This window comes from Numenius arquata, chromosome 4 (assembly GCF_964106895.1).
Source record: "Numenius arquata chromosome 4, bNumArq3.hap1.1, whole genome shotgun sequence".
Taxonomy (NCBI): Eukaryota; Metazoa; Chordata; class Aves; order Charadriiformes; family Scolopacidae; genus Numenius; species Numenius arquata.
In genome coordinates, this window is record NC_133579.1 from 10,353,773 (window position 1) to 10,368,237 (window position 14,465).

The following is a 14,465-nucleotide window of genomic DNA, read 5'->3' on the forward strand; positions in this document are numbered from 1 at the left end:
ACTTTCTAGAGATTTACTTCAGGGTTGGAGAAGAATGTTTCCAGGTGAGCCTGATTGGGTTCAGCTAGTTGTGACAGATGCAGTTCATCTGGGGGTGGGAGGGAGAATGGTGAAGAAAGGATAAAAGGCTTTGGAAGGCACCGAAGAGTCCTTTCTGTCAGGGAAACTTTCCAGTCTTCTGTCTCAGTAACTGAGTAACCGCCTGCTGTTTCCTCCACCTTATTATGCCCTCACCCATTCCTCTTAACTGCTTTCTTCCTTTGGAGTTTTCCCCATCTGTGGATTTGCGACCCTGCAGCAGCCCCTTGGTTATCCCTGGCAAAGACAGCAAAAGCTTCTTGGGGGGAACTCCTGCCGCCAGGACTCGCCGCTTGCCCCCTCGCCTGGCCTGGTGCTCCATCGACTGGGATCAGCTCTGCCTCCTGCAGCCCTTAGGCTCGGGGGGCTTCGGTGCCGTCTACAAAGCCACCTACCGCGGTGCAACCGTGGCTGTGAAGCAGGTGAAGAAGAGCAGCAAAAACCGGCTGGCGTCGCGACAGAGCTTCTGGGCTGAGCTGAACGTAGCCCGGCTGCAGCACGATAACGTGGTACGCGTGGTGGCTGCCAGCTCGTGTGCCCCGGCCAGCCAGAACAGCCTGGGCACCATCATTATGGAGTACGTGGGCAACATCACCCTGCACCATGTAATTTATGGCACTGGCGACGCGTGGAGACAGGGTGAGGACGATGAAGGGGGATGTGGAAGGAAGGCCCTGAGCATGGAAGAGGCTGTGTGCTATGCTTGTGACATTATGGCCGGCTTGGCCTTTCTTCACTCGCTGGGCATTGTGCACTTGGACCTGAAGCCTGCAAACGTCTTCATCACCGAGCAGGGAGCGTGCAAGATCGGAGACTTCGGGTGCTCCCAGAAACTGGAGGAGGGCTTGTCCCAGAGCCCCCACGTTTGCCAGCAAGGGGGCACCTACACGCACCGTGCCCCTGAGCTCCTCAAGGGGGAGAGGGTCACTGCCAAAGCGGACATCTACTCGTTTGCTATCACCCTCTGGCAAATCGTCATGCGAGAGCAGCCCTACCTGGGGGAGCGGCAGTACGTGCTCTATGCGGTGGTAGCCTATAACTTACGCCCTTCGCTGGCTGCCGCCGTTTTCCAGGAGTCGCCGGTGGGCCAGAGACTCCAGGGCATCATTAGCTGCTGCTGGAATGCGAAGGTAGAGGAGCGCCTGAGCGCAGCCCAGCTGCTTCCCAGCCTCAGGGCCCTCAAGGGCAGCCTCTAGGGAAACCCAGGACTCTTTAACGTTTCTTTTATTGTTGGCTTTTCTTTCCTTCCACCTTTCCTCCAAACATTTAGCCTCTGCGTGATCTAAAGGCTTTGTTGCTGGTTTTTTGTTGTTTTCTTTTAAATACTTAAAAAAGAAAAAGAAACTGCTTTGTTCTAAGAAGATTATAAATAAAGAGATTTAACAAAACTGTGGGTTTTTACCGTGGGAGGGGATAGAAGCAAGGATCAAGAGGTGGGCAAACAGGACTCTTTCTGGTTGATCTGTTGTGTGCTGCCTTGCTCAGGGAGGAACTGGGGAATGTGATGTGCAGAAAAATAGTTGTCTTCAAATAAGTGAAGTACGAAAAAAGGGTTGCTTTTAGAAGGTTCTTTGTACATAATACCTTTTGGTATTTCCAAAATGTCAGATCTGAGTAGTTCTTTACACTAGCTAAGTTTGGGCATTTGAGCTTTTCCCCTTCATTTACCAAGGAATGAGTATGCATCACAAATCAATGAATGCAGGAAAATAAGCTGAGTGTCAGTCAGGGTTGCGTTGTGTTTTTTTTGTTGTTGTTCTTAAATGTACTAAATTTCAGTAAGTGTGCTTTTTCTGAAAAGGAAAATGTGAACTACCCGGTCTCCCCATGGAAATAAGGAACCTTTTTTGTCAGTCTAAGGCTGTTAAGAGTAAGAAGATGCATTAACAACCTGTGCTTCTATAAGACCTCCATCCCTCCAGGCATGTTAGTTGCAACTTGCTAGTTGGTATATTGTAAATTTTAGTGTCTGAAGTATTGTTAGAGCATCTTGTCTGGAATAGAAAGTTCCCAGGTTTTGGAGGTACAGGAGGAGTTAAAAAAAAAATAACTGGGAAAACATGAAGGGAGATGCATAGATACAAAAATCTCATAAATCAGGGTAAGGAGGGGATTATATTCCCTTCGTAATATGTGGGTGGGTATTAGACAAGATACTGGAAGTACTGAAAAGGAAGATTACTTAAAGCAGTAATACTGATATTCTGCAGGTGCTCAAAGCACACGCTATTGAACTATCCTCTGCACTGCTTATGTCTTATCTACTATCTTTCCTAATCTGGTTGTAATATGTCTGGGAAAGGAAGTGCTGTAGGTAATGCTGAAGAAAGAGCTCTGATCCCTGATTTATCAGAACTGATAACTATCGATCTGTCGAGATCCCAGCCCTTATCTGGAGCTATGAAGATCTGACTGCTGTAGCTGATATTGCCGTTCTACTCAAAGACTTGCTTCTTTTTAAGATGGGAGAAAGTGATGTTTCAGTCAAATTGTTTTTCTTCTTTCCCCTTCCTCCCCCTTGCTTCCATTTTGGAAAAATATCCCTAAGGAATTAAGCCAGTTTCCTGATTTCTGACACGCATCTGTTCTTAGCCCCGTGAAATCCTGGAAATGAGCAACTATGTGAATTTGAGAGGATTCTGTAGGTCTTTATGGTATTTGGGCTGGCCATTGAAATTAATGGTTTATAAAGCATATCTAAGCTTAACTATTTCTTGCTCTTCTGTCTCCCTTAAGTGGAACTGTAAAATGCCGTCTGGAATCAAAAACCCTAAAGTAAATTTTGGAACTGATTTCCTGTATTTTCTCTGTCAAAATAATTATGCTACAGAACCAGAACTTCTGGGTTTTTTTTTTTTGTTGTTGCATAACTTCTTTGAATAAACAAGAAATAGCTTATAAATAATAAGCTTATAATGATAAGACGGTTACCTTTTAAAATGATAAGCTGAGGGCATGTAAGATAAAATGCTAGATAAAGCCATTGACATGCCTCACCTTAAGCCTTACATAAAAATGTTTCTCCAGTCTTCAAAAGAATAAAAAATGGAATTGAAGTTTTTTTAGTAGTTCTTAGATGCCGATGAGTTATATTTATTTTGCCAATCTAGGTAGCTTGTTGCTTAAACTGCTAGAAACTTAATGACACTTTAGCACCGGTAAGTGCTACTTGAGTCTTTGTGAAAAATCAAGCACCCTTCAAATTCTCCGTTATACTTGACAGAAGAATACTGGATGGCCAAGACCTACTCTTGAAGCATAATCAGCTCTGCAGATGTCTCTGTTGATTTTGCTGGATTCTCTTTTGAGAGCTAGGGAGAACTTCATACAGCAATCAAGATGTGGGCACATCACTATCTGCTGTCATAATGATGTTCTCTGTTTGTTTGGTTTTTTTTTAGTAACTTCTAAGATGTGATTTGCTTTTTTTTGATTGCTAATGAGCTTTGAGTTAATACTAATCGAGAAACATCTCAGGCCTGGTAGCTCAGAATCCATGGTTTTATGTGATAAGGATTATTATGCCTATTTGCCTTACTCTACATCAACCTACCTTGGATCTCCTTATCATAGAATCACAAAATGGTTTGGGTTGGAAAGACTTTAAAGATCATCGAGTTCCAACCCCCCTGCCATGGGCAGGGACACCTCCCACCAGACCAGGTTGCTCAAAGCCCCATCCAGCCTGGCCTTGAACACCTCCAGGGATGAGGCAACCACAACTTCCCTGGGCAACCTGTTCCAGTGCCTCACCACCCTCACAGGAAAGAATTTCTTCCAAATATCTCATCTAAATTTCCCCTCCTCCAGTCTGAAGCCATTACCCTTTGTCCAATCACTACATGCCCTTGTAAAAAGTCCCTCCCCATCTCTCCTGTAGGCCCCCCCTTAGGTACTGGAAGGCTGCTATAAGGTCTCCCTGGAGCCTTCTTTTTTTCTGGGCTAAACAACCCCAACTCTCTCAGCCTGTCTTCATAGCAGAGGTGCTCCAGCCCTCGGATCATTTTTGTGGTTCTCCTCTGGACCTGTTCCAATAGGTCCGTGTCCTTTCTCCTTCTGCCAGTTTGTAGCTTGTCCTTGCACTCACTGCCCTGAGTCCCCTCCAGCATCAGCAAATTTGTTTATCTTATTGCTTGCCCTCTTGCACTTCATTTATGGATTTGCTGAGCAGCACAGGACCCTGTGAAACCCCATTGGCCGCTTTCTCTACTTGAGAGAACTGACACTTTAATTTTACCCTCTTTTGACTTATCCAGCATAGGATTTTCTCTCCAAAACATCTCTGCTTAGTACCTTTAAAAAGTTTGCAACGAACATCCCCATTAATGGCCTAGATGATGGGACAGAGTGCGCCCTTGGCAAGTTTGCAAGATGACACAGAACCAGATAGAGTGGTCAATACCTCAGACGGTTGTGCTGGTATTCAGAGGGACCTTCCCAAGCAAAGTCCAGCACCTGGTGGAGAATAACCCCATGCACCAGTACGGACTGGGGGTCAACCGGCTGGAAAGCAGCTTTGTGGGAAAGGACCTTGGGCTCCTGGCAAACACCATGTCGAACGTGAGCCAATGATGCGCCCTTGTGGCAAAGGCGGCCAACAGCGTCTGAGGGTGCACTACCAAAGGTGGTGTCAGAAGAGATCATTCACCTCTGCTCACTCAGCACTGGCGAGACACATCTGGAGCGCTGTGGCCAGCTCTCCCAGAACAAAAATGTCATGGAGGTACTGGACCAGGAGTGCAGCCAAGGGCCATTAAGCTGATTAGGGGACTGGAACCTTTGCGTGTGAGGAGAGGCTGAGAGATGGGACTTTACAGCCTAGAAAGAGAAGGCTCAGGGGGATCTTACCAGTTTGTATAAATACTGATGGGAAGCAGCAAAGATGGAGCCAGTCTCTTCTCAGTGGTGTCCAGTGACACGGCAAGATGTGACGGACAGAAACCGAAGGACAGGAAACTCCATTTAAATGCATGAGAAAACATTTTTACTGTGAGGGTGGTCAGTCACTAGCCCAGAGAGGTTAGGGAGTCTTCACCCTTGGAGATATTCAGAACCCAACTGGATGTGGTGCTGAGCAAGCTGTTCTAGTTGATTCTGCTCTGAACAGGGGGGTGGACTAGACAATATCCAGAGGTCCCTTCCAACCACAAAAGTTCTGCAATTGTAATAACACTTATAGATGCTTGAATTTCAGACAGCTCCTGAGTTCTCCTACAAAAAAATGTTTCTGCCATAAGCCTATTTTGTATTTCCTCCAGGGACAACACACATGCAAGGAACACACCTTGATTCTTTGCAATGGCTTTGTTGTCTTGGTGGGGATCAAGTTTCAATGATCAGGGTTTTTTGTTTTGTTTTTTCTTTTAAAAACCTGGCTTCAGTAGATCTACCAGAAAGGCTTGATGAATTTCTTGTTTCTTGATATTCTGAAAATTAGAAATTATGGGGTTTTGCTAGTTCCTTGAAGTTTTTTTTCCATCTATTTTTATATTTAATCCACCAAAGTTTTAGCCTTTCCATTTTCTTCATCTGGACACGGCTTCAGGTTTTCAAAAGATGCCTTCTTGCTTCTAGAGCTGGCATAAAGGCTAACGAGTGCAGCTGCACATTGCTCTTCAACTTTGTCTCACTTGCACACCTCCATATCAAATGTTAGCAGAAGGCACATGATGCTAGCAGAGCAGTTGCAGACAATTGTGTTACAACTCTTATGGGCTTCTGTTCACCTGAGGTTTTCCCCAAATCTCTCTAGAAGTTGGTTTTGTTATTTCTCTCTCTTTCCCCGTACAGATGTATGCACCACAGTTCCAGACGGTTAGAAAGACATGGCTAAACCTTAAGGGCTACTTGTACCTCGTTTATTCTCGTCATTCCTGGAACTGATGACCAACAGCTCTATCAGCCTAAACAGAAGGTTTATTGAATGCCTGGAGAAAGTGCTACAACCAGGTAACTGTAGTTTATCAACATCTTGCTGTGCTTTCTGAGCATGAAACACTTGTGAAGCCAGTGCTGAGGATCTTCAGTACGGCTGCCCCAATCATCCAGCCAACCAAATATAAAAAGGGACATCACTATTTCTGTGGACTAAATGCTTTGGCAGGGTATATATAAAAGCATAATGAGTTGGAAAGGCTGAACTAGCATTTGTGTCCCAGCTGGCTCCGTAGGGTCTAGTAAATTCAGAAGTCTCGGATCCAGTATTGGACAGATTCAGATGATGCAACATCAGTGTAAGTCTGGGCATGGTGGTATTGTAATATGTCTTTGCCCTCTACCAGCCAGGTATTGCTCTACTCAGGGCACGAGTTATCTGGTTCCAGGAACAGGCTGGACCTCCTCAAATAAGAGCAACCATGCATCTTGACTATGCTCTTAGGAAGGACCAAAGCCTCATTTGTCAAATCTCTCACATCTTACCGTCAACCAAGTTCCACAGCTTGATATAATTACTTTCTTTGGTAACTAAACTATTCTTATATTTAGGTTTGGATTTTTTTAATAGCAGCAACTTCAGTGCCATTTCTGGGATGCTGAGATGCCATTTTCTCAAGGTGAGCTGTTTTTTTAGTTTTGTTTTATGTTCTCTGTTCATAAGTAGCACAAGCTGCCTTTCAAACATCTCCAGCACTGAGAGCTACCCATTCAAACCCAGGTGGGTTAACTCCTGCCTCGTAGCGGTCTGGGGTAACCACAGCCTGCATGGGAACTTCAGCTAGTTCTTATCAATATCCCAGTACCTAACTACCAAAACTGGCTGCATTTACTAATTTCAGCCAGTACGTATAAAGAAGATACTGTAAAGTGTTTGCATTCTTATGCCTAGTCATCAAAAGCAGTAGCTCTGGACATATTAACCATATTAGAGTGTTATATTTTCTGCTTTCTTCGTTATACAGATAGCATTGTCCACTAAGGGAAAGCATGAATTAAAAGTTCTAATTCTGGCCTTTTTTCTTTTTTTTTTATAACTAATGTGATCCACCACGCCCAACCTCCCCCGTGTCTCCTCTTTTCTCTCAAACGGGCATGTGTGCAAACCTTGACAGGATGCAGTTAAAAAAAGAGATTTTATGTAATTTTATCTAATTCAAACTGAACCCCCAAGCAAGAGGCAACACTAGTTAGTGCCGGAATGGTTTTAGGTCAAAATTAAATTTTTTCATGCTTTTCTTCACAATGAAAAGCAATTTCCACGTGCTCTCTTGAATTCTGTGAAGTGCAACAATTTAGCAGTCAAGTGATTATAAGAAAGACAAGAAAAGACAGCTAGAAGCATGGAAAGTATGCAATTGCAGTAAACAGTTCCTAGGAAGAATGAGAAAGGAGGAAAAGAAAAAGCACGGAAGTGTAATTTTATTATTCTGCGTTACTCTTCACTTACTATAGCTATTACTGAAGGTTTAGTGTTTTTGGTTCCCAAATAGAAATACCAACAGATATTCCATAATCAATTTAAAAAAAAAAAGTAAGCATAAGCTACAATTCTGATGCTATTCTCTGTATTTGGGGATGGGGTGAGTGGGTGGGAGTATTACAGTTAAACATATTTGATAATTAAATGGGGAATAGTTATCTGTTTCTCTTTGACAAAGCCTCTAGCTTCCCACCAACCAGGAGTCTCTGTAACCCTGCTCCTGGCTTGTTCTGTTGTTTGCTTCTCTTTCCTTCTTCTGTCCTCACTTACTTAATATTCTTTTTTTTTTTTTTTATCTCCTTTTTTTTGGGTGTCATGCTTTATCTCAACACAGAAAGAAAGAGATAACAACACTATCTTCAGATGATAAAAACACTATATCACTTGGAGGTGAGCACATCCTTAATACAGCAGGTCAGATGGGAAGCAGGAAGATGTAAGTGTGAAGATGTATGAGTTGCTTCTGTATTCTGTGGTGAGATATGTCTGCAGCGAAGAAAACAAAAAAATGTTTTATAGAATATACCACAAATATGTGTAAATTCAATGGGACTTAGGTGGATGGTGTATTTGACACGCGTATCAAATTTTGCAGCATCAGCATCTGTGTTTATAAATTCATCCACTAGAACAAAGAGGAAAATAGGGGTAGAAAAAAATTGGTTATTTTTAAAATTAACTGTACTTTCAACATATTACTTTATTTTAGCCTTTTATCTGTTGCAAATACCTTAATGCAGTGCTCAAAGAGCCTCTTTCTATGCTTCAGTTAACCCAGCTGCCAAATATTTGTCTGCCTGTCAAATGAAAAGCCTTAAAACCAGTTAAAGAAGGAAAATGGAACAAAACAACAACAAAAAAAAAAGTCTACTGGCATCTATCCCAGTCTGCCATCAGCTAAGGATGCCATAGGACAATCTGATAGTAGAGGCACCATCCGCCCCTGGACTTCTTGGGGCAGGAGGCTGAGTTCCGCTCTCCACCCAGCCTGAAGTTCAACGGTCCGAGTGTTCAGCAGAGCAGGGAGGTGATGGCGTGTGCCTTTGCAGGGCACCTGGGATAACAGGGTAATTAATAAGCTAACAAATATTTGACTGCACACGTGCCAGGTTACAAAGAGCAAAGTAGGCTGCGGATTGGAAGCGTAAACGTCCAGCTCTTTTTAAGTTTCTCCCCCCTACCCCCCCCCCCCCCCCCCAAAAAAAAAAGGGTGGAAGGAAAACCAGTTTTATTTTCAAGCCATGTGTTTTTCTCCACCACTTGCTTAAAAAATGGTGAAAGGGCTTCGATTCAGATATGGCCCAAGTGAAGCTGGCCCCAGAGACAAGTATAGAAAGTTGCACCTGAACAGAGCTAGTAAAAAAGCTGAGAGTAAATAGGGGAACTGATAGGCTGGGGAGGCTGGATTTTTTTTTTAATAGTAATTAATAGTATATATTATATAATACAATAAGAGATATCATATACTTCGTCCATATCCTTCTTACTCTCTTATCTAATAATTCCATTAAAATGCTTTGCAGATAACACAAAAGCCACACACGAAGCTTTTGAAGGAGCGTATCATTGGGCCGGCAGGCCAGTAGATGAATGTCACCCAAATTTCTTTTGTATAGAAGGTGACAGAACTTCTCCAGACCTCCCTTAAAATTGTCAATCCTTGTATAGCTTTGGGGTGTGTGAAATGATTGCTATTATATGTTTTCTAATTTATAGGGGAGAAAAATTATATTCTTAAAATTGAATTAATCATGCCTGTCAACGGCTGAATTTCAGAGGAAACAGATTTCTTTAATTTTTTTTTAAAAAATGTTTTCTCGCTTGCATAGTTAGTTTAAAAAGTCGTGTATTGAATTGCAAACAGCATTGGAAAAAGCGTCCAAACCACAAAAATTAGCACTGCCTGACCCATCGTAGCAAGGGTGGCACGGAAGGGCCGTTCACAGCGGGAGACAAGGGAGGTGGCTGGGGGAGGCAGTGAGACAAGCCAGAAACAGGGCGAGGGGAGACACCCCCAAACCCGAACCCATTTGCTACAAGTAAATCTATTTCTGTATTGTGTGCTAGAGCTACGGGTCCACTGGACTGTCAGGACCCCGCATGACTTACACTGAGGGTCTTGAACTAGTGCTTAAAATGAGACAGGGCCACCCATTCAGCTCAGAGCCGTCACCCATCACCCCCAGGTTGTAGCAGTCTCTAGTTAAAAGCACAGCCTTCCCCTCACTCCCAGCCCCAGCACCCCCCAAAATGAAAAACTGGCTCATTTTAAATGCTCTGCAAACCATTACCAGCCCCCAAACTGTCCGTGAGGTTTTTTCTTCCTTTTCTTGATGATTGCACTGGGTGCTAATTATGATGATGATTACTTAGAGCTACGCTTTAATAGCAGAAATTATTTTAGCAACGTATACTAGTACACAAGTAATGGTGTCTTCTTCATTGGAAATTTCTTTTATATACGGATCTTAATAGAAAAAAGCTCCTAGTACACAAGTAATGGTGGCTTCTTCATTGGAAATTTCTTTTATATACGGATCTTAAGAGAAAAAAGCTCCTAGTACACAAGTAATGGTGGCTTCTTCATTGGAAATTTCTTTTATATACGGATCTTAAGAGAAAACAGCTCAGTTTTCTGTATCAAAGGTGTGTTGGTTATTTTTTCAGGAGGAGACTCAATCCCTAGGTACTGGCATAAGCATTTGTGCCTGCCAGAACAAAGTGGTTGGCTCTCCCTCACACCAGGAACATTTCACAGGAGTGTATGAGAAGCAGCTCTTCCTCTGAACACGTAAGGGACTCTTAAAAATGAAATACACCTGCTGTAAGGGTGCAGGAAGGGGATGTTGATAGAACAAAGTACCTGCTGGCTGCTCTCAGAAACATCTTCCAACAGTCACAATTATTGAAAGTTATTTTGTAATACACATATTTTGTTCTTAAAAGAAAAACATGAGATCATAATGCTGAAAAAATTACAAGTATTAATATTTCTTGTAATTTTTTTCAGGGGACTTGGCTACCATCCTCAAAAACTCCTTCTATGTATACCACAATAATTAATTTTATTTGCCTAAAAATTGAATACTTGACCACAACCCTCTTAAGAGCCAATTCTATCTTTTCCTCAGTTTTAAACCAGTGGTCAATACTGCTCCCCTTGATCTGCATCTGGAAAACCTGTTGCCAGAGTATTCACTGGGCACGGAAGTAGGAATGTTGGAAGGGCGATCGCGTGCATCTACACATAGTTGCTCTTACAACATTTAAGCGATTGTTGCAGGGGGAAAAGACTTTTCTATTTTATATTATTTCCTGGGAGAGTAACCAAACCATATTCCATATTTGCAACAATGATGTTTTATAAACTGGTGTGAAAGCTCAGGTACAAGCCCTGTATTCATTACAAGCAAAGTAGGGACTTCTGCCGTGTATTTAGGCGAAAGACAAGTTGAACAGACTTGCTGTACTCTCCTGTGAGTTGTTCTCTTCAACAGAACTGCTGGGGCTTCTATGAAATGACATTACAGACTCCACGGTTGTTGCTCCTGCCCCCCTCCCGCAACCTCGTAATCTCTACGTAGTAAGCTGCAGCTGCCTCTTTGCCACATTAGCTTTTTCGAGAAGTTAGCAAGCCCTTTGAAACCAAAACTTCTTAATATTTGGTGCCTCTTGGATCACTTTCATGTTACGTCGTGGATCCGACCAGCTGTTCTGAACAATCACAGTGTAGTGATTTCCTCGGTGGCTAATCATTCCTCTTTCTAAACACATCTTTAACACCACAGTATCTCCTTTAGTTCCAGGTCCCAAGTTTTATGTTATTGTTCCTGTTTCTGTCAGGTTTTGAGTAATTTAACTTGGCTTGTTCACAGAGGGTCGGGTCACGACAGGCGAAGCATTACTGAATTGCCTTTAGTCTTTCTTTACAGATGCCAGGGCTGGGAAGGGCATTTCTTTGCAAGTCCCACAGAAACCACTTTGACACCTGGATGTAATCTAGATAAAACTGTGAGACGCAACCAATATCCTGCTCTTATAGCCCTCTACTATCAAGATGGTGATTCCCCCTTGCTTTAAACCTCATCTTCATCTGTGAACGGCGATTGCTAAATTTTGTGCTTGTTCATCATCTGAAAACCAGTTGGATGAAGGATATAACAAAGAAGAAACTAATCTTAAAGGGATGAGGAAAAACTTCTCAAGGAAAAAACTTCTCAAGGAAAAAAAAAAAACCAAAAAACAAGATGCAGTGATGCATTCTATATGAAGAGAAGCTTTTCCTCTTGCTGTAAGGAAGGCAGTGTGAGGTCAGGATCATTCCTTAAATTATCCCTGCTTCATGATAGAGGCGCAGCACAAGCACCGTGAAACAATTCCCTCCTCCTCTGTCTCGCCAAAGAATTAGATTAGATTAAACTGCTCTTTGGAAGAAAAAAAAAAAAAAATATGTGATCAGTGACTTTGTAACTAGGCTCTAGAACAGTAGACAAAAATATACGTAGACTACATATATTGGTAAACATAATTGCTGTAAAATTAATCAGCGTTTTCTTCCTCAAGGACAGACATCCAACCGTGCAGACACTCTGCTTCTGGTAGCTTCCCACAAAGTCTTTGCCGGAGGGAGATATAAGGAGAGGAGAGAGCTCCGAAATCTTTATTAGCACAGTGTTGCAGGAGTTCGTACGCACCAGCATGTACCGCTAGTTCCCAAATATTCCCAGGACAACGTGTCCACCGAGAAGCCAGTCAGTTAAGTGCAGCAATTTGCCATTTGCCAATTCAGTTGTTAAAACAGTTTACCACGTTCCGAGAGTCCCGTGGATATTATTTGAGCAGATGCCACTTGTCAACAAGTGCTACGAACGATGGCAGTATTCCTGAACTGTCTCTTTTGTCACAAGTAACACAGATCACGACAACCAGTGCTAAGCGGTGCTGCCTCAAGTGGCCAAATCTGGATTGGAGAGATTTGTGGAGTTTCAGAATACATTTTTTTAATACTTGATTAACCTTTCCACACATTAAGTCTTCCAAGGCGATTTCCAAAATAGAATCATAGAATGGTTAGAGTTGGAAGGGACCTTAAAGATCATCAAGTTCCAAGCCCCCTGCCATGGGCAGGGACACCTCCACTAGAGCAGGTTGCTCAAAGCCCCATCCAGCCTGGCCTTGAACACCTCCAGGGATGGGGCATCCACAGCTTTTCTGGGCAACCTGTTCCAGTGCCTCACCACCCTCAGAGGAAAGAGTTTCCTCCTAATATCTAATCTAAATCTCCCCTCTTCCAATTTAAAACCATTAAACCATTACCCCTTGTCCTGTCACTACATCTCCTGACAAAGAGTCCCTCTCCGGCTCTCCTGTAGGCTCCCTTCAGATATTGGAAGGCTGCTATGAGGTCTCCCCGGAGCCTTCTCTTCTCCAGGCTGAACAACCCCAGCTCTCTCAGCCTGTCTTCATAGGAGAGGTGCTCTATCCCTCTGACCATCTTCGTGGCCCTCCGCTGCACCTGTTCCAACAGGTCCATGTCCTTCCTGTGTTGAGGACTCCAGAGCTGGACACAGTTCTCCAGGTGGGGTCTCACGAGCGCAGAGTAGAGGGGTAGAATCACCTCCTGTGACCTGCTGGCCACTCTTCTCTTGATGCAGCCCAGGATGGGGTTGGCTTTCTGGGCTGCCAGTGCACATTGCCAGCTCATGTTGAGCTTCTCATCCACCAACACCCCCAAGTCCTTCCCCTCAGGGCTGCTCTCCAGCCATTCTCTGCCCAACCTGTATTTGTGCCTGGGATTGCCATGTCGCAGGTGCAGGACCCTGCACTTGGCCTGGCTAAACTTCATGTGGTTTGCACAAGCCCACCTCTCAAGCCTGTCCGGGTCCCTCTGGATGGCATCCCTTCCCTCCAGCATGTCGACCAAGCCACCGAGCTTGGTGTCATCGGCAAACTTGTTGAGGGTGCACTCTATCCCACTCTTCATCCCAAATCAAAACTGGATGCAAAAATAGCAGTTTTGTTTCTATGCCCACTAGTTCTGCTTTCACTGGACTGATGCTAGGGATTTTTTGCCCAGGAATTGTGTTCCCCCCTCTTGGTAACGTGGCCTGGATAACAAGAGATGATACAGTAGGAATGTGAGTGTAAATAGCGTTGAGAACAGAATACCCAAATCGACACATTTTGAGAGGATGTTTGCCCAAAACCTGATAACGCTAAGAGGATATTAACAATAACAAAGCTCGTTTAAGACAATGACCACCCAGATTAAACAGTAACCAGGGGATTAGATGACCAAGAGCCTTTTGAGAAAAGAAGGTAGCTTGAAAAGCAGCACAAGAATTTGTGACTGTTGCAGGAAACAGCGGTACCAGAGGAGCAGGCACCATCGTTTCTCAGGCTGGACATCGTTCTCCCCATGGGATATGTTAAGTGGCTGTCACCGCACTCCTGTACGGGCTGGGGGGCTGACAGGATGAGGGACCCCTCTCTCCAGAGTGTGTACGGGAACTCATGGGGTACACTTCCACCAGCAGGTGGATTAGCTGCACACGTACAAGTGCCCACATCTTCCACAAGAAGGACTTAGAAACAGGGGAATCCGCACTCCGCGTATTAAGGAGTCTGCATTTGTAACCCCCACTTCTCCCAAGAGAGGGGATGTGCACACAGAACTGCGTCAACAGGCAAGTGGGATCAGTTGCAGAAGGGTATGTAAGAAATTTGTAGATGCTTACAAACACCTTGTCAGCATCACCAATCACAATATTGTGATTTCTGTTGTATTGCTGATACAGATCCACAATATATAGTTCACTGATTACGGGCAAATTACATGTTGCTAATCAATAAACCACCTTGATGCTGTAAGGACCGAGTTGCACAGATTCTCTGCAAAAAGCTGCTGTTTCATTATTACAAATTTGACAGAGACATTACAAATTTTGCTCTCACATCTGCAGAGCGAGGA

At 43.7% G+C, this 14,465-nt stretch overlaps 1 protein-coding gene across 1 annotated transcript; it reads left to right on the plus strand.

Moving 5' to 3' along the window:
- The first annotated feature begins 224 nt into the window (after positions 1–224).
- MOS (MOS proto-oncogene, serine/threonine kinase) lies at positions 225–1,274 on the plus strand. Its single transcript, XM_074146866.1, has one exon. The coding sequence runs from the start codon at positions 225–227 to the stop codon at positions 1,272–1,274; it is 1,050 nt and encodes a 349-aa protein (XP_074002967.1).
- Positions 1,275–14,465: the final 13,191 nt, after the last annotated feature.

What these genes read in the sequence shown, in the direction of transcription:
- MOS (XM_074146866.1), top strand. Translation starts at nt 225, where the DNA reads ATGCCCTCACCCATTCCTCTTAACTGCTTTCTTCCTTTGGAGTTTTCC.